An 18,710-nucleotide genomic window follows, 5' to 3' on the forward strand; every position below is an offset into this window, starting at 1 on the left:
AAAAAATAATAAAAAAAAAACGAAGATGAAGAAGAAGATAGTCTTGGTATACTCTAATTAAACTTTAATTTCTTAATAAAAGGGCATGAGAATAGCACTGTGAATGTGGAGTCCAACGGGTCAACAACGAACTAATTATATGATAACTTTAATGATTTTAAAAAAATGGCTAATTATGATTTATGTTAGCTAAGCATGTATGTAAAAATTGTAAACCATAAATTATTTTAAATAATTAATTTAACTTTTGTTTCTTAATAAAATGACATGAGAATAGCAGAGTGTGAACGCGGAGTCCAACAACGAACCGTTTATATGATAACTTTAATGATTTTTAAAAAAATGGCTAATTATGTTAGCTAAGCATGTATGTAAAGATTGTAAATCATAAATTATTTTTAAACAAATATAGATTCAACATTCCAAAATATATAAATGAAAGACATAGTTTTCGTTGCCAACAATTTCAAAGAAAGTTCTAAGAACTTACTAAGGTAGACTTACAAAATATTCATTTAGTACATCACTACATCAGTTCAGTGCATGCACTTAGTCAAACTTTTTTAATGTAAAAATAACAGCCGACTAATTCGCTTTTGGTTTTTGGAAACTAATGCTAATATATAATTAATTAATTATATCTACTTGTATATGTATAGTTGTATTGAATACTAGCTGATGTATAATCTTTATACATCACTTTAAGTGATTCACTTATTATAAAATTGATGATGTAATGTAATGATAATTTCTTTCTTCATGATCGAGTGACTCCAATTATATTGTCACTCTCTTATCATGTGTATTTTTCATGTGACACTAAAGTCTAACCTAGTATTTTTTGTCATTAATTGAGGGTTGGATGCAAGGGACAATCAAGAAGATTTGAGACAATATATGAGATACAAAAAGACATAGTTTTTATGCGATTTTTAGTATCCACGTGTTTTGTATATGTTACTTTATGCTTTATGTGTGAAATTGTGTTATTGACGTTAATGAACATTATTCTTACCACAAATTCACTATATATATTACGGAACAATTACAATAGTTAATTAATTGAGACCGCTCAACCTCGGAAGCAAAATCGCGTGTAGGCAGCATTGTTTGTTGTACCGTTGACTATATTTGTTCATGGAATTTCCTTTCGTTTACATTATATGAACTAGTTAAATATAATAATTTTGAGTATCTACTCCACAACTAATTCTCTATTCAACTCATAAATTGTACATTAAGTTTTAAGTTTTTAACTACTCTATTTTCATGATTTAGGTCAATTACCACGAAGAGCTCACTTAAGTTTAAACCCAATATACCTTAAAATGTATCAATTGTTTGTTTCCTAATGCCATAGTTTTTTTTATCTGTAATTAATTCTCTAACGACTACGTTATAAATTAAACCATAATTAGTTATACAAATTAACCATACTTAATGATTCTCCATTTGGTACGCCAAATTGACTTGTTACCCGCCAAATTACTGATGAAAAAGATGCTAAATACAAAGCATCTGTGACCTTCTGTATTCAAACCAGATACTGTAACACTCCTTAAAAAAACCTAATACTCCCTACATGAATTTATAATTTCCATCTAAATTTTGTAACCACATCACTACACCTCCAATGCATTTGCTTATGACATCTAGGGGATGTTACTTGTCAAACCACAGGTGGAAAAACTGCTAAATACAAAGCATCTGCAACATTCTATGTTCGACCCAAATACCGTAACACTCCTTAAACAAATCTAAATACTCCATATATAAATCAACAATTTCCATTTAAAATTTGTAGTCACATCACTTCACCTCACCTCCAAAGCATTTGCTTATGACATCTAGGGGACCCAAATTAAAAAATCAATGTTTTTTTTGGTAATGAGAAAGAAAAAGATTTGATGAACTTGACTATTATCAAAAATTAATTATGAAAAAAATTAATAAAAAAACAAAATAAAAGCGGAAAATCAACGCTCAGACAAAAACTTCCATTGCTCAACGAAGGAGACACAAAACAACGCAACACTCACTTTCTCTCTCTAAAATAACTCTAAATTCTTTCATATTCTCTCCATCTGTCAATCCCTTTGCTCTCTTTCAGTTTTTTTTTTCTTCCCCAATTTATAAATTTACATTTTTTTTTTAAAGATTTCTAGGGTTTCATTTTCATTTTCCGCTGAATTTCCAGTTCAATTTACACCCTTTTAAGTTTAATCAATTAATTTTAAGTTTTAACAACTAGATTTGTAGCCCTTGATTTCTCAGAATATACAATTTTTTTTTAATAATTTTTTTTTATTATTTTTTTTGCTTCAGTGTAACGCCTTTAATGGTGGACAATTTTGCTTGAATTTTCGACTTGAAAAGTTTACTGCTTTAGTTAGTTTTAGTTGAAGCTAAGGAAATGGAATGATTGAGATTCGTCGTCAATTTGGTGCTGATTTTTGGTAAGTTCAATTTACTGTTCTTTGATTTTGGATCTGTTTTTATTTCTGGGAGTGTTCAGATCGAGCTTAGTATATGTCTGAAATGCTATAACTTGAGTGTTCAATTTATTTTTGGTTTTAGTTTTCTGGGGTAGTGTAATTTTAGTTATAATTTTGTTTATTTAAGTACTGGATAAGTTTGGAAAATTTGGAGACTAATTTTGACGTTTTAGGAACTTTAGATTCTTACAATGATTAGGTTTTTATTTTTTAATTATTTTTGTATAGAATGGTATATCGGAGACCTGGTTCTAAATTAATTGGAGTTGACAATGGACTTGAAATAATTGAAGAAATTTAGCCTAACTTTGAATTTAGGTAATTTGTTATGGGTGGAAATTGTGGAATTAGTCAAGTTATAATTTTTCAGCACATATGGTGACGCAGAACCTGATTTTTGAACTGTTTTAAGGAGAGTAAACTAGTAAAGCTTTCTCGTCCCACCCCGCCTCCCTTACCGTGGGTTCGGATGGGTGTCGATTTGGGATTCGTCAAAGGATGATAAGTTGATAGCCTCATCTCTAAGAACCCTTGTGGGTATATATGGGTTATGTCACTTATGTGGACTATTAGGCAGCAGTTTTGGAATATCTTTATTTGTTAGTGTACTCTTGATACCATTATAGAAGTTAGAGTTACCATTTCCGGGGTTCGTTTGGTTAAATTTGTAGGCGTGTACCTCTTACTACCTTACAGAATATTGATAGTCTTGACGTTGATATAGTAATATGTGTCTGGTTAAGATGTCCATTGGCCTGTTGATGGAGAATATAGCAAGGACTTAATGAATGGAATTGAAGTTTCGTATTGAGAGAAGCAGTATGGTAGCTTCTTTCACAATGGATAAACAAGTTTTGAATGATATATCGAGACAGAGTTATATTCATGTCACTCCTCATTTGATCTTTATCAATAGTCCATGTCTTAGCATAAATCATGCTCACCGGATTTTGCGGTTTGATAGTAGAGTTGATTATTGATTGGGTTGATAGAGTATATTTTTCATTGTAATTTGCAAGCAGTGTGGATTGTAACTGCATTACTAAATTGTATTCCACATTCGCAAGGAAGTTTGTCATTGATCTACTATTCCCCCTTTATTTTCAGGTGATCTTTTGAAATTGTTTCTACTGTGTACTCAAATCCAGTTATAACCATTGGTAACAATGCAGTTTCTTGAAGTGTTTATGGAGGGTTATGTTGGTGCTCAAATTTAATTGTGTTGACATACTATGATAACTTATACCTGTATAACTTGATGAACTTGGACTGGACTTGTTACTGGAGAGTCTTCCCTTGACTTGGTTTAGTTAGTTAATTGAAAACAAAGCTATGCCTTCATGGTGGGGGAAGCCATCATCTAAAGAAGCAAAGAAAAAGTCCGGTGATGAAACAATCCTTGATGCAATACGACGGAAATTCAGAAATTTATCTGATGTGAAATTAGATGGTAGCTCAGGAGCATCTCGTCGACATTGCATCGATACAGTTTCGGAGAGGGGTGCTCAATCTAGGGCGGAGTCTAGATCCCCTTCACCTTCGAAAGAATCTAAACATGTTGGGAGGTGTCAAAGTTTTGCTGAAAGACCTCATGCCCAGCCACTTCCACTTCCTGGTCTGCATCCTGCCAATGTAAGTCGCACTGATTCTGGAATTAGTTTGTCATCAAAACCGAGAATAGAAAAGAGCTCCAAGTCATCATTATTTCTCCCTCTTCCAAGACCTTCCTGCATTAGGAGCAGGGCAGATCCTGCAGAGTTGGACAGTGATTTGGTTACCGCTTCTGTTTCGAGTGCGAGCTCCGTAGAAAGTGGACCTGAGTCACGGCTATGTAGTCCCCAAGCATTGGACCTTGACATTGGGGCAAGAGCAACTGCTGGAAGCCCTTCTAGGTGAGGATGAACTTTATCTGTTCCCTTGATGCCTTTGTTATGGATTTTCTTTGGCTTTTTTTTTTCTCTTCTTCCAGGGTTTAGAACGAAGATTTATATGAAAGTAAACTGACAATTTGATTTACTATTTTTCTTTTTGCTAGTGTGCACAAGGATCAATCATCCAAAGCTGCTCAAAATCCTCAAATTGATCATGTAGAAGCACAAAGACCTGTCAGTATTTCGTTGAGCAATCAAAGTACGAGTGCTGCCCCAAGAAGAAGAAGGCCTTTGGGTGTGCCCAATTTGCAGGTTCCTCCACATGGTGCTTTTTGTAGTGCTCCTGACAGCTCGTTGTCTAGTCCTTCCAGAAGCCCAATAAGAACACCCAATTCTGAGCAAGTGTTGAACGCTGCCTTCTGGGCTAGTAAACCTTACCCTGATGTTATTCTACTTGGATCCGGTCACTGCTCTAGTCCAGGTTCAGGCCACAACTCTGGCCATAATTCTATGGGAGGGGATATATCAGGTCAGCTGTTTTGGCAACAACCAAGCAGAGGCAGTCCAGAGTATTCTCCAATACCTAGTCCCAGAATGACTAGCCCTGGGCCAAGCTCTAGAGTTCAAAGTGGTGCTGTGACTCCTATTCATCCAAGAGCTGCAGGTTCGGGGTCTGAAATGCATGCAAGCTGGGGTGATGATGGAAAACAACAGAGTCATCGTTTGCCTCTTCCTCCTGTAACCATTCCAAGTCCTTCTCCATTCTCTCATGGAAATTCAGCAGCCACATCTCCCTCTGTTCCAAGAAGCCCAGCTAGAGGAGAGAATCTTCCAAGCCCCACCTCACGCTGGAAAAAGGGGAGGTTACTTGGTAGAGGAACATTTGGACATGTCTATCTTGGGTTTAATAGGTGGTTACAATTCTAAATTATTGTTACCTTTTTTTTTTTTTTCATTAATTGATGGACATATTGGACAATATCCTGATCGACTCATTTATATGTATGATTGTATGACATAGTGAAACGGGTGAGATGTGTGCCATGAAGGAGGTTACACTATTTTCTGATGATCCAAAGTCGAAGGAAAGTGCTAAGCAGCTTCAACAGGTATTTGGCCTCCTCTTCCATTGTAGCCTTAGAGTATTTTTCTGCATTGAAAATATGCATGAACAAGCCACAAAGCGGTTTTAATTTTCTCTTGCTTAATACGAAGTATATGGGTCATCAACTCATCATTTATTTTTAATGTATGGTGCAATTGGAATCTCTAGTTTGTAAGATGCTTCTGGTGGCTGTTCATGTGAGCCTACTTTTATAAGCTTTTTCCCCTTGTCTGAGATTTGTTTAAATACTTAAGAGCTAGAAGATCTCTGGCACATCACAGGTGTGCTTATTGGGGCACCAAATGGTTATATTACCTAAAACTATTTGAACCCACAAAATGTATAGTAAAGTGCGAAACTATCACAAAGTGTGCAGGTAAGTGCAAAAAACTGGAGTAATTGTGTTCTGTGGACTGGGCTTTAGGTTATTATGCTAGGTTCATTGTAATGTGTGTTATTTATCTATTTTTAATATGTAAAGTGTGAATAAGTGTTAGATTGTTATGCTGGGTTGTCAACTTTGAAACTTTGCCAGTATTGCCACCATAGTTGTATTCCCTTGATTTTTTAAGTTGTATGCTATCGCAGTCAATTTTAAATGTATGCCTGTATATAATAAAAACGTGACTATCTGCTCACCACTTGTGCAGGAAATTGCTTTGTTGGGGCGTCTTAGACATCCAAATATTGTGCAGTATTATGGTTCAGAAACTGTAAGTCTGAGATGTTTTCTTAGATCCTATAGAGCGTACACTTGTTTTTCCCTTCATTTTTGCATTAATTGTAGATACCATATGTTCTTTTTGTTTTTGTTTTTTTAATTTTATTTTATTTATAATTTTATTTTAATTTTTTTAGGTATAGTTTTATGTAACCTTGAGAGGATATAGATGCTATAACTCTATAAGCATTTACTTTTATCATTTCTACATTGTTTCATTTTCATAAGACCTTTAATTTTTTTTTACAGGTTGAAGATAAATTGTATATATACTTGGAATTTGTGTCTGGTGGGTCTATCTATAAGCTTTTACAAGAATATGGACAGCTTGGTGAACTTGCAATACGTAGTTATACCCAACAAATACTATCCGGGCTTGCATTCCTCCATGGAAAAAACACTGTTCATAGGTGAAATCTGTTTGCCGAATGTTTTAAGGCTGATACTATTCTGTATCATAAAGTTCTGTTCTGTTATTTCAGTGGAGGAAAGAGATTGTTGTTATTCATGTTTACCTTATCTTATTCAGGGATATCAAAGGTGCAAATATACTTGTTGACCCCAATGGTCGTGTTAAGTTGGCAGATTTTGGTATGGCAAAGCATGTAAGTACCTTATCCACTTTGGATATTCCATCGGTCCCTGAGCTGCAGAAAAATATAGATAAGAGATATTAGGTTGATTCAGGGTTGTTCAGATCACCTTTGTTTTAAAGGAAAGTAAGATATTTAAAAACCCTTCTTATTTGTTTATGAGTGTTTTTGCAGATCACTGGACAGTCGTGCCCTTTGTCATTCAAGGGAAGCCCATACTGGATGGCTCCAGAGGTCAGCATCTGAATGTGATCTCCAACAGTGAATTTAGCTGTTTTCCTTTTGTGTTTTCAGCTTTCCTTTTTTTAAATGCAGGTTATAAAAAATTCAAATGGTTGCAACCTTGCTGTTGATATATGGAGCCTTGGTTGTACCGTCTTGGAAATGGCAACAACCAAACCACCATGGAGTCAATATGAAGGGGTTTGTGCTTTATAATTAAGTTATTTAAAGTTGATATTTAAATAAAATCCTGTTATATACAAAGTTTATTTTTTGTTTAAGTCATCTATGATAATTAACAAGGACCTTGATGGGTGGTTTGGAGTATGTTCAATGCTCAATTCTGGTCTGTTGTTTGAAACTACCCCAGTCTTTAAGCTGAGCCTCAATTGATGGTTCTCATGATTTTAATATCTTCATCAATGCCTTAACTCTGTAACTGTTTATGATATATTCTGGGTGCTTGTTGTGGGATCTAGATTATGAGTTTCAATTTTGTAACCACACCTTTTGCTTATGAAAATTCATATGTTTTTACTGCATACTCCAGGTAAGTTGTACCCTTCCCTGGATGCCAACTGCTTGTTGTGGTTGTATTAATGTGTGTCAAATCTTACAAATTAAATCTGCTTTGAAGCTATTATATTCTCCAATTTTTTTAAAATGCTCCCATTCTTTTTGTTGGCTATATATGATCTTTATCTGTGTCAGTTTGTCATATAACACTACTGTGTGTTTGTGTTCTCTTTGCATTGACATGATTCTGATTTTTGCAGGTTGCTGCTATGTTCAAAATAGGTAACAGCAAAGAATTACCAGCTATTCCCGATCATCTGTCTGATGAAGGAAAAGATTTTGTGAAGCTCTGTTTGCAGCGAGATCCACAACAGCGTTGCACAGCAGCTCAGCTACTTGAGCACCCATTTGTCAAGAATACTGCTCCTCTGGAGAGGCCTATACCAAGCCCTGAGCCAACTGATACTCCAATTAGTGCTTCAAATGGGATGAGGTCTTTGGTATGTCTTATTTTCTATGTCGTTATCTAGTCCTTTTCATTTATTTCAGGTGTTCTGCCTTGGCTGATCCAAATTGCCAGAAAATGATTGAAATTCCTATACTAAACTTTTTATTTTATTTTATTTTATTTATTTATTTATTTATTTTTAAAAAAAAAAATCTGATGGACATCTTATATAGATTGTGTATTTTAGCATGGATGGTTGGCTATGTTTATTGGATTGATTGTGTCTCCCTGTGGACCCTGTTACAAACATCTTTTTTGTCTTTTTAAATAATGTAGTGGATCTACATATTTTACAATGACCTTAGTTTCATCATCTGTCACATAAATCATCTTCAGGGGGTTGGACTTGAGAGGAACCTTTCAAGCTTGGACTCAGAAAGACTTGCTGTTCATTCATCCAGGGTTTCACCAGCGCGACCTCGCTCCAGGTTTCTTTTGAACTCTTTTTTCTTAAACTTCTGTTCATACAATTGGTCAATTTGCATGTACTGAGTACTGACACCAACTGAATCTGTTTTTTTTCCTTTATTTTTTTTCATGGGGATAAAAGAGAGCAAGTAATCCTTTTTTTTTTTTTTTTTTTTTTTTTTTTTTTTGAGCAAGTAATACTTACACTTATGGTGCATGTTTATATTATGATCTGATTTTGGTCCCTTTTTTTTCAATTGTTTGTGTTCTTAGTGAGTATCACATTCCACGGAACATATCTTGTCCTGTGTCACCAATTGGTAGCCCGCTGTTGCATCCAAGGTCACCTCAGCACCTGAATGGTATGATGTCACCATCTCCTATATCCAGCCCCCGTACTACGTCGGGCTCATCAACTCCCCTCACTGGTGCTAGTGGTGCTATTCCATATCACCATTCACAACAGTCTCATTATATGCAAGAGGGTTTTGGTGCATTGCCTAAATCTCCAAACAGTGTTTTCCTCAATGGGCCATATGATCCGAGCCCAAATATTCTTCGAGGGATGCAATCTGGACCCCATGGTTTAACATTAGCGAGTTCTGAAAATGAAATCCGTATAAAGCAGGTCGAAAGAGAAAGACCCTATCAAGGGAACCCATGTAATGGACGCACGGTATTGGCTGATCGTGTATCCAAGCAGCTCTTGCGGGAGCATGTAAAGCAAAATCCTTCTGTTGAATTTAGTCCCCGCTCAACATTGCCTAGTCGAACTCATGGCCTCTAATTTCATTCGTCCCTAGATATTGAATAATTCTATTGTTTTGGCCTTTAGATTTGAAAGGAAAAATGAGGAACAGAGTTCGGGTGATGTTTGGCTGGGATTGATCTTTTAGAAATGATATGGCTCAGATAATCTTTTGCCCTTTGTTCTGGCAAGTTCCTCAGCTTCAATGCAAATGTTGTGGAGTAATCTGCATTGGTAGCAACATCACAGCTCGGGGTTATGCAGCTCAACTTGGCATTGCTAATGAAAATTTAGATATGGGAGGTGATTGGTGCATGGCAAAGTAAGCTGTCATGCCTTGTACAAATTCAGAACTCTTATCTGTTGTAGAGTCATTAAATCTACAAGACTTCTAAAATCAGCTCAACAAAAGTTATGTCCCGCAGTTCTAGAGAGGTTTCGAAGTTTTGGATGGACCTGCGTTTTTCTAGGTCATCTCAGACGAGTTAGAATCAAGCTGGGATTTTGTATGGTTTAGTTTATGTTGTACAGGAGCCTAATTTGGATATACAGCCAGGGAGTCAGGCATTTCAGAATTTGTTTAGCCAAGGGATTTCAGTCTCTTTGGAGTCCGTTTATACCCGCTCTGATGTAATTGTCTATATATTATTATGTAGTAATGTTGTTACTGTGTTTCTGTACATTTACTAAATTAGTACAGAAATGTACTTATTCAGACTGTAATTTACTTTTGACAGCAGTCATATTTGATGAAAAGAAATGTTTCTGTGGCTCTTCAAAGTTGATGAACCAAGTCTCTTGCATGTGTCCCAATGAGGATGCTACCCAGTGCCCACAATACTGAAATATGCCTGCTCTGTTTAGAGCCAATGTTTGGCCAGTGAACTAATTTGTGAGTCATATTTTTCTTGTGGAACGACAATTTCCATCAGGGATTACAAGAGGTAAACAAAGTTGATTTGGTTGCAAAGGCTATTGTTGATTACTTTTGATGAACTTTAAAACGTCTAATCCAAACCACCTGCGTATATACGAGAGTGATATATTGTATACTGCATTGCAAGCTACAATGAAATCTACTGAAAATACACAGAAAAAAGCCAGTTAAATAAAACACAAGAAAGCCAGACTTTACTTGTACGAGATACACCTCTTTAAAACACCAAGTTACAACTTTTGATTAACACTCTATACAAGGTAATTCACTTTACAAGATTTGAGCTGAAATCCCACAATTTCCTTGCTAGATCAACATCATTACTCTGTGAACTTGCTTTGGCTACATTACAATCACCAAAATATTTTCCACGAATCCCTTTCACGTTGGGGTGTAATGCTACATAGCATGTTGTTGCTGCACCCTGCGAAATGAATCCAACTGATGCGTATGTACAACTACAAAAACAATTTGCTAACTAGCTGTTCCAGTACAGAAGCAATGTATAAAATTCAGCATTTACCTGTTGTACACTTTTGACAATTAATCGACCAACAAGATTAACTAGACCTGCACAGAACGACAAGAAAAAAGGTATAAAATACATCAAATGATGATCTTGCACTGTAGGATTCAAGAATTCAAAAGAGGGTTGGATCATACCACAAGAATAACAGAATTTGGGGAAAATTCAGGAAAAGGGACAAAAAGGCAATAGGAGTATGACCCGTAACACAATATTCATGGAGACATGGTTTCTCTAATATGGCCTTAATGAATACTAAGATATTTTTGAGTTAGCGAGTTACCAAGTTTCTATCAACTGATCACCAGTGGAGCAAAATCTGTTACCTCTAAAAAGGCTGTGATGGCGAAAAATTTCAGTGTCAACAACTCCTGGGTGAACTGAATTGGCTGTTATCTCCACCCCATCTTCCTGCACAACAAAGCAGTGTCACATGAAAGACTTCAAATGATATTATTATAATCATCTCACTATGACAGTTCCTTTAACTACAATATAGGAGAGGTCACATCTTGACAACATTGCATCAATACAGCTCAAAGGTGTAAAATAATTACCTAAGACATGCTATGTCAAAAATAAAAAAAAACCCTAAGAAATGGCTAGATTATACTAGATTACTAGTAGCATTCTCATTACTCATCATAAGAACTCTTGACATAACTGACCAAATTTAGATAATGTATTCAAGAGGCTGAAGTTATAAGATCTCTTTTTGTGATACTGTATCTTACATATCTATCTGCAGCTACAAGCACACACCTTTAAACGCCTAGCAAGTTCATTAGCATGCAAAACATTTGCAAGCTTTGACTGACCATAGGCAGATAAGCTGTGATACCTGTGATTGACCACAGAGAAATTTCACAATGAGAAATGGGGGATAATGATATTTTAGGTTTACTACTGAGTAGTTAGTTTTCGACAAATCTAATATGCTCGTGTAGTTATGTGTGTGTGTTTGAATGAATCGTAAATATGTGCACCAAATTTTCATCAAGTCAGATGAAAAAAACCCCCCTTTACAAATAGAATTGAAGCATATTCTGACAAAATGTACCCTGAGGGGTCATTTATTTTGCCAAAACGAATTCCTTCAGGATATGATAGCTGGTGGCGTCGTGATGACACATTTATAATCCTTCCTTCTCTATTGCTATCTAGTGCAGTCCTTTTCATTCTTTCAAGCAATAAATTTGTCAAAAGAAAGTGTCCTGCAAGATGGATAGATTACAGATTAAACCTATTGAAGATATTACCAGAACAAAGTAAGCTTTAATGACAGGCTGAGAGATGAAGCTTAACATGTATGTTCAACAGGAATTTTCTAAGAACCAGAAAGACATTGATATTTTTCTAATTTGTGATTGATATATCAAGAATCTATAGTTATAAGCAGTCTGTCAAGATCAAAATAATCAAAATTTTACCTAATTCAAGTCAACTATCATTAACGGATATGTTGCCTTACCTAAATGGTTGGTAGCAAATTGTAGCTCAATCCCGTCCTTGGAAAGCATGAAAGGGGTAGCCATTATGCCTGCATTGTTACTTAAAGACAGGAAGGGAAAAATTAAAACAAAAGTAAAGGAAGGCTGGTTATCTATTCTGCATTATAACAACTCTTAAAAGTTTACATCCAGCTGGAAAATGCAATGAGGCCAAGACAAATTAATGTGCACCAGTAAGATGGTTGTGGATCTTGTGTCGTGCCTTGCCTATTTGCATGAAGATAAAGTAGCACAGAAATGCTCAAATGCATTGAAGATCCTACACTGTTGTCGGTTCTGTATCTTTATTATGTTTGATTTTAAACAGCCTCCAAAATTCAACCGTCCGACCTAGAAAGATACTCTGATAGTCTGATATGAAGTAGTTCACCATTTCATCTAAGGGTTTCTATTATATTTGACATTGAACACATCTAGATTGTTTCTTCAAGTTATATCTGGTATACAAAAGGTTAGGTCGAATCAACAAGGGTAAGGTGGAGGAAAAAACAAGTCAAGCATGCTTTAAAGCCTACTCATAAGCAGTGTCTCAGTTTCACAGTTTTAATGGTAATCTAAAAGGATAAAAAGGCCTACTCATCAAACTATCCTTTCAGCCACATCATCAGTTGGACTTACATAAGCAGATTAAGTGGAAGGCCCGAAGAATTAAATTCTGAAGCGAATTTTCTAACAGAAGCCATAGAGCTGAGGTCTAGTTCCACAGCATCAATTTTTGCAGATGGGATATCTCTTTCCATTACTTCTTTCACGTCCCTAGCCGCAGCCATATTCCTTACTGCCATAACAACATGGACACCACGCAGTGCAAGCACACGGGCAGTTTCAGCTCCAATGCCACTTGTTGCTCCTGGAAAACAAAATTTTGAAAGGGGATACTATAAACATAACCAAAATTGAAGACCACCTGCCTAGAAATATTACAAAATTTAACAACAATCCACCATAGCCAAAGCAATCAGAGATTGATGTTTTACATATGGCATCATTTGAGAAAGGGGGACTATAAATTCCATATTCTACAGACTAACAAGATTCCTCTCCTGTATTCACTACAAAGGAAAGACAGCCTATACAGCAAGCGATTAGTGGCTTAATAGATCCTTATGGACATATGGCATCGCGGACAACAAACTGAGCTACCCTTGTGTTCGTCGTTTTGATTATTAATGAATGAGAGTTCCTTCCATAATCCACATACATCAGAAATTGACAAATGAAATACAAAAGATTCCGATTTCAAGTTAAATTATACTATAACTTGTTCCATAATTGTCTTACATATGCAGATATGCTTCTTTTTGCCATGCAATATCATCATACTAGAGCATACAATGAATTCCTTGGAAAATTCTAACAAATTGGTTTATGTAAAACACTATTTGCACCAAAATAAATAAATTGGAATTGTTCAACTAGCTCAAAATACCAAAATACGTCAAAGTTGTGCATTGGAGACCGTAAAAACACAAACATTGCAATTAAATAATAAGAGGAGCAAGTAATATTCATCAACAATTGCATAAACGTACAAAAAAAACGCCAGTATTATCAGATTGAAGATGAAGCTAAATACTCTAAATTCTCAAATACTTCTATATTTCTGGAAATCCACTTTTATAACTAGGGTTTTGCTTGAATTTATAACCACAATTAAAAGCAAAAACAAAATTAAAGAAGGGAAAATTGATGAACCTGTAACAATGGCGGTAAGACCGTTGCCATTGATTCCTTGAGTAACTTCCTCAGCAGTCGAGTATCCTGAGAATCCAGACGACCCTTTTCTGCTAAACAACCACATTTCTCCTCTTCTTTCTCTCTCCGTTGACCGTTGAGCATTTGACCGATATAATTTGGTTTTTACTTTTATATTTTAATCCAATTATTACGGAGTATGGAGTATGAGTATATAACTTGAACACAACTTCAAACAAAAAAAATGAATCCGAACTAAAACCACTTTTTTTAAATTGTAAGTTTATGATCAAAGGTGATAGCTTATCAAATATCGACTATAGAGTTATACAGAATAAGTTATAACCCATATTTATTTGACATTTTTAAGTTAAGACATAAATTTGAGAAGTTTTAACTTGATTTTATAATGGAAGTATTAGTAGTATAAAATCCACCTTTGTTAGAAGCTAGAAATATTACATTTGAAAATAATCATTAAAAAAATGAACAAGTGACCTATGGCCAATTTTCAGTTTTTGAGTAAAATGGTGAACAATTGAACATCATAGGATTGAAAAGGTCAAATATGGGTAACCTTTGTAAAGGGTTCAAGTTGAGCTACTGTTTTTTCAGTAAAATGCTTGTATCAAGTTACAACCACAGGTTACAAGACTGCATAAAAGCTCAGCACATCAGTACATGCATCTATCTTCAAACAAGAAATCACATCGTATATATGAATATTTCTGTTTATAAATCCCACTGCAGGTACAATCTTCAATCAGCGGCAAAGGATTAAAAGTACTCCAAACTATACGTTACAACTCAACCCGTTCTTTAAGCTCCAAGAATGAGCCTACACTTTTCTTAGTTCTGTTCGCTGCAATTTTGAGTGTACTTAAGAAATATCATCAATTATTGATCAATTTCATGCTAAAGTCCCACAGTTTTTGGGCCAAGGTAGCATCTTTAGCTAGTGAAGTAGTCTTGGCCAAGTTGCAGTCACTGAAATATTCACCACTTACGCCCTTGACCTGTGGATGCATAGCAACATAACAAGTTGTAGCAGCTCCCTGCATTATAAGCTCTAGATTAGAAGAGTGAACATTTTCAGAAGTACTGTTTGATAGGAAGTGAATATAGACCATAGAAAGAAAGTTTAAATCAGTGTGTAAATTTCATTGACAGGAGCACGATGTTTCTAAATATAATCAAACCATATATCTTAAGTTCCAGATAATACAAATAGGATACAGTTATAGAAAGTATTTGGTCACCCTGAAACCTACCTGTGGTACACTTTTCAAGACATACTTGCCAACCGTATTAGTAATACCTGTCACATTGAATCACCATAAAATGAGATCAACTTTTAAAAAGAATGCTGAATCCCCCCCCACCCAAAAAAAATTAACTGGATATAACTTTATATGACATAACATAAATTTGAGTAACACACGCAAACTCAGTAAGAATTACCCCTAAATAGAGTACCGTTTATCAAGCTGTTATGGCGGAAAAGATTTGTAGTAATTGCCCCAGGATGAAGAGAGTTCGCAGTTATATTGGCCCCTTCATCCTGATCAACAAATGCATTATCACCTTAGATAACTATATATGAAAGTTACAACAGAATTATAGCAAATTAGTTTAACTTATAACTGGTACATCTATAAGGCAACCAAAACTGAGAAGTTCTAACTTCAAATAGTTTGACAAGATCAATTCATCAATTCCATAGCCCTCTCTCCTCCACCCCCAATTAAGCATAACAGATGAGATAGTGACTGAATGAAGGAAGATATTAGCAATTGAACAACTTAATTCTAAGGCAGAGGTCAAAGAAGTACCTTTAAACGTTTGGTAAGCTCATTAGCATGCAGAATGTTAGCAAGCTTAGATTGACCATATGCACGCCAACTGCTGTACCTGTACAGTTCATGAAAATACTATGAAGTTCATCAAGAAGAATCAACTATGTAACATATCACCACAGAAGAGAGGGGGGAGGGGGGGGGGGGGGGGGTTGGATGAGGGTAAGGCTCCATATATTTGGACCGCCCAGGCTTCCAGAATCTAGACCCTATATGTCGACAGAATATACCCAGAACGGTTGACAAACCACAGCCAGGAATTAACACAATACCCTGAAGGATCATTAAGTTTGTCAAAGCGAATTCCTTCGGAGTATGGAAAACGATGAGCCTCTGATGAGACATTAACAATCCTTCCCTCCTTACCACTGTCCTGAGCTGCTTTCTTCATGGTGTCCAACAGAAGATGTGTCAGAAGAAAATGACCTGTAAAAAGACGTAAAAAATGTTCAGTGGACGATTTTTAAGGTCAGCAAAATGACTCCTAAAATTCATGCTATTATATAATCTCTTTTTAAAATCTGATTGACATCAGTAACAGCAAAATTTGAAGATTAAACTTAATCAAGAACTCAGGAAGGCATATATGATCCTCTCCCCGCAGAAAATAACAGCAATGGGGTAGATAAATTCTGGATACTTTGAACAAGATAAACCTGTTGATGTATTTCAATCATAAAATACTACTGTCATACTTATTACACCAACTTACCTAAGTGGTTTGTTGCAAACTGAAGCTCTATGTTGTCTTTAGAGAGCATGAAAGGGGTGGCCATTATTCCTGCATTGTTACTTAAAATGATGAAGGCAGGTTAAGAGTATACTCAAAAAAAGGTTGAAACACAGAGCATATGTTGGACCAGTAATTAATAAATGGCACACCACTACCAAGTCTATCAGGCACTCAGGCAGTGCCAACATGCTCATATAGGGGGAGAGAATATAAGGATAATAGCAAAAAAATTAAGAAATGTGAAGGTTGAAAGAAAAAAAGAAAAAAAAAAGAAAAAAAGAAAAAAAAAAACCACAATTACATAGGAGTTACTTACATTAAAAGGTTAAGTGGCCGCTTTGAGGATTTGTAATCTGATGCAAATTTTCTTACAGATGCCATTGAGCTCAAATCCAACTCCATAGTATCAACTTTAGCATTGGGAATTTCCTGAACTATTTTATCCTTGACCTCTTTGCCTGCATCCATATTCCTAACACCCATGATGACATGTACACCGCGTAATGCAAGAACACGTGAGGTTTCGGCACCAATCCCACTTGATGCTCCTGTTCAAAAATTGGGCCAAGTAAAAATTAGTACAGGAGACATGAAATTGTTTTAATTACATAAATTTGCATCCAGAAAAAAAACACTGTTAACCACTAAATAATGAGTAAAAAGAAAAAGAAATGTCTCTGGAATGGACCTTAATTCTACTTTTCATTTACACATCTGACACCATAATCCATAAACCATTCTCCAGCAAGGAAGGGTTTAGTCATAGTACAACTTAGTAAGGTGAATTCATTTCATATAAAAGAAGGTAAATTCACAAAGTTTCACAGTTCCAAGGTGCCACCAATCACCATACCAGTAACATACGCTTTAATATTAAACTGCAGCAAGACAATGCAAACTTAATTGTTTTCTCACAACCATCTGAACTCATATCAGTTAGCAAACCAAAAGTTACCTAGGTGGATCCAACATTGGTCATGAATTTAACCTTTTACTCATATTTATCAGCTGAAAGCAGAGAAGCTAAATAAAATCTAAGTGCAAAGCCAACATACACCGGCAAGACAAACAATATCAGAGGAACCATTCTGCTGTGACTCACTTCCATTTGATTAACCACGAGAATCTAATTTTTCTTCATAAAACAAGCAGCCAGACTTCCAGTAAGTTGTAGGCTAGCTTTGATAGACATACATCATCAACAACAATTTCCACATCATTCCCTGGTTTCCCTCCATCCCTGAAACAAGTTAACACTCACAATCTCCATGACTCATGAGTCATGACACACCCTTTACCGTTTAATATCAACTTGCATAAAGTTGATCTTTTGCATCCAAACAAATCCAACAACATTCCACACGGCGGTGTCCAAAATCGGACAATCACAGCCTCTAAAAATTGTAACAACACCCTTCTAGCTTCTTCATATTACCCATTCTCAAACTTTCTACACCCACTTGAATTCCACACTTAACACTAAAGCAAATTGGGGTTTTTGATTTTAGTTAATTTGGCAACATATACTTATTGATCACCTCTAAAAAAACATATGCACAATGCACAAACATCACATAAACAACCTGAATCAACACAAGGTACCCCAACTATAACAAACACATGAATATTGCTACAATGAACTATACAATTTAGGGTTTGTAGCTAAATTTAGCATCAAATTGAACCCACCAAGCAATCAACTACAATTAACAAAATTTTAACAAAAATCATATACCCATTTACCAAAAATTGAAAATTTGCCAACATATAAGCTTGAAAATGCATTTAAAATAAAGAAAACAAACCTGTAACGATAGCAGTGAGATCTGTACCATCAATTCCATTTGTAACTTGTTCAGCAGTTGATGAACTAGAAAACCCAGATGCCCCTTTTCCCCCAAAGAACCACATTTTCTCTCTTCAATCACTGAGCCAATCAATTTACAAACAGCTCAAAAAACGACTAATCTTACCTAAAAGATCGCCTGTTTCTATTTTCTGGTTTTTTTCCAGTTAATTTATTTGTAGGATTACCAAAAAGTGATAAATCATTGATACCACGAATTTGTTTTATCCAGTATAATCATGTGATGTAGATTAAGTATTCAATAAAGTATTCATGTTATTGCTACGTCGACTGTGTCGTGCGTCTCGTGCTCGTGCCGTTTTATGCTTTACTTTTTGTGGGTGGTTATAGTCACATTACCATTTCGTAGCATGTTAAGTTCAATACATTTAATTTGATTTAATTCGATTTGATTTCGA

The 18,710-nt window shown here is 35.5% G+C and overlaps 3 protein-coding genes across 5 annotated transcripts; 1 reads left to right on the forward strand and 2 right to left on the reverse strand.

Moving 5' to 3' along the window:
• Window positions 1-1,950: 1,950 nt before the first annotated feature.
• Window positions 1,951-9,972, forward strand: LOC145606731 (mitogen-activated protein kinase kinase kinase YODA-like). Its single transcript, XM_081662556.1, has 12 exons — window positions 1,951-2,456; window positions 3,603-4,387; window positions 4,531-5,277; window positions 5,388-5,475; window positions 6,122-6,184; window positions 6,442-6,602; window positions 6,722-6,797; window positions 6,960-7,019; window positions 7,101-7,208; window positions 7,784-8,023; window positions 8,368-8,459; window positions 8,713-9,972. The coding sequence occupies exons 2-12, from the start codon at window positions 3,828-3,830 to the stop codon at window positions 9,224-9,226; spliced, it is 2,709 nt and encodes a 902-aa protein (XP_081518682.1). The 5' UTR covers window positions 1,951-2,456; window positions 3,603-3,827; the 3' UTR covers window positions 9,227-9,972.
• Window positions 9,973-10,273: 301 nt separating this feature from the next.
• Window positions 10,274-14,107, reverse strand: LOC145609716 (short-chain dehydrogenase TIC 32, chloroplastic-like). 2 transcript variants are annotated; one of them, XM_081665179.1, is made up of 8 exons: window positions 13,857-14,107; window positions 12,780-13,011; window positions 12,122-12,201; window positions 11,711-11,864; window positions 11,413-11,491; window positions 10,977-11,061; window positions 10,648-10,694; window positions 10,274-10,548 (listed from the first exon to the last, which is right to left on the reverse strand). In XM_081665179.1, the coding sequence occupies exons 1-8, from the start codon at window positions 13,960-13,962 to the stop codon at window positions 10,390-10,392; spliced, it is 942 nt and encodes a 313-aa protein (XP_081521305.1). In that variant the 5' UTR covers window positions 13,963-14,107; the 3' UTR covers window positions 10,274-10,389. The 2 variants fall into 2 exon arrangements, with proteins under 2 accessions (XP_081521305.1, XP_081521306.1); XM_081665180.1 differs by having other exon boundaries at window positions 10,447-10,548; window positions 10,934-11,061.
• A 302-nt stretch (window positions 14,108-14,409) lies between these two features.
• LOC145609714 (short-chain dehydrogenase TIC 32, chloroplastic-like) lies at window positions 14,410-18,520 on the reverse strand. 2 transcript variants are annotated; one of them, XM_081665176.1, is made up of 8 exons: window positions 18,251-18,520; window positions 16,762-16,993; window positions 16,425-16,504; window positions 15,985-16,138; window positions 15,689-15,767; window positions 15,318-15,417; window positions 15,128-15,174; window positions 14,410-14,911 (listed from the first exon to the last, which is right to left on the reverse strand). In XM_081665176.1, exons 1-8 carry the CDS (start codon window positions 18,354-18,356, stop codon window positions 14,750-14,752), a joined length of 960 nt encoding a protein of 319 aa, XP_081521302.1. In that variant the 5' UTR covers window positions 18,357-18,520; the 3' UTR covers window positions 14,410-14,749. The 2 variants fall into 2 exon arrangements, with proteins under 2 accessions (XP_081521302.1, XP_081521303.1); XM_081665177.1 differs by having other exon boundaries at window positions 15,333-15,417; window positions 18,251-18,516.
• Between the last annotated feature and the right edge of the window lie 190 nt (window positions 18,521-18,710).

The sequence above is a fragment of the Chenopodium album genome, chromosome 23, assembly GCF_948465745.1.
Source record: "Chenopodium album chromosome 23, dcCheAlbu1.1, whole genome shotgun sequence".
NCBI classification, from domain to species: Eukaryota; Viridiplantae; Streptophyta; class Magnoliopsida; order Caryophyllales; family Amaranthaceae; genus Chenopodium; species Chenopodium album.

Excerpts from the sequence above, each read along its gene's own strand:
- LOC145606731 (XM_081662556.1), top strand. The coding sequence starts at position 3,828 with ATGCCTTCATGGTGGGGGAAGCCATCATCTAAAGAAGCAAAGAAAAAG. Across the intron at positions 5,278-5,387 it reads GTCTATCTTGGGTTTAATAG|TGAAACGGGTGAGATGTGTG; the intron begins GTGGTTACAATT and ends TGTATGACATAG. Across the intron at positions 6,798-6,959 it reads ATTTTGGTATGGCAAAGCAT|ATCACTGGACAGTCGTGCCC; the intron begins GTAAGTACCTTA and ends GTGTTTTTGCAG.
- LOC145609716 (XM_081665179.1), bottom strand. The coding sequence starts at position 13,962 with ATGTGGTTGTTTAGCAGAAAAGGGTCGTCTGGATTCTCAGGATACTCG. Across the intron at positions 13,012-13,856 it reads TCTTACCGCCATTGTTACAG|GAGCAACAAGTGGCATTGGA; the intron begins GTTCATCAATTT and ends TTTGTTTTCCAG. Across the intron at positions 11,865-12,121 it reads ATTTGCTACCAACCATTTAG|GACACTTTCTTTTGACAAAT; the intron begins GTAAGGCAACAT and ends TCCATCTTGCAG.
- LOC145609714 (XM_081665176.1), bottom strand. The coding sequence starts at position 18,356 with ATGTGGTTCTTTGGGGGAAAAGGGGCATCTGGGTTTTCTAGTTCATCA. Across the intron at positions 16,139-16,424 it reads GTTTGCAACAAACCACTTAG|GTCATTTTCTTCTGACACAT; the intron begins GTAAGTTGGTGT and ends GTCTTTTTACAG. Across the intron at positions 14,912-15,127 it reads TCTTGAAAAGTGTACCACAG|GGAGCTGCTACAACTTGTTA; the intron begins GTAGGTTTCAGG and ends CTTATAATGCAG.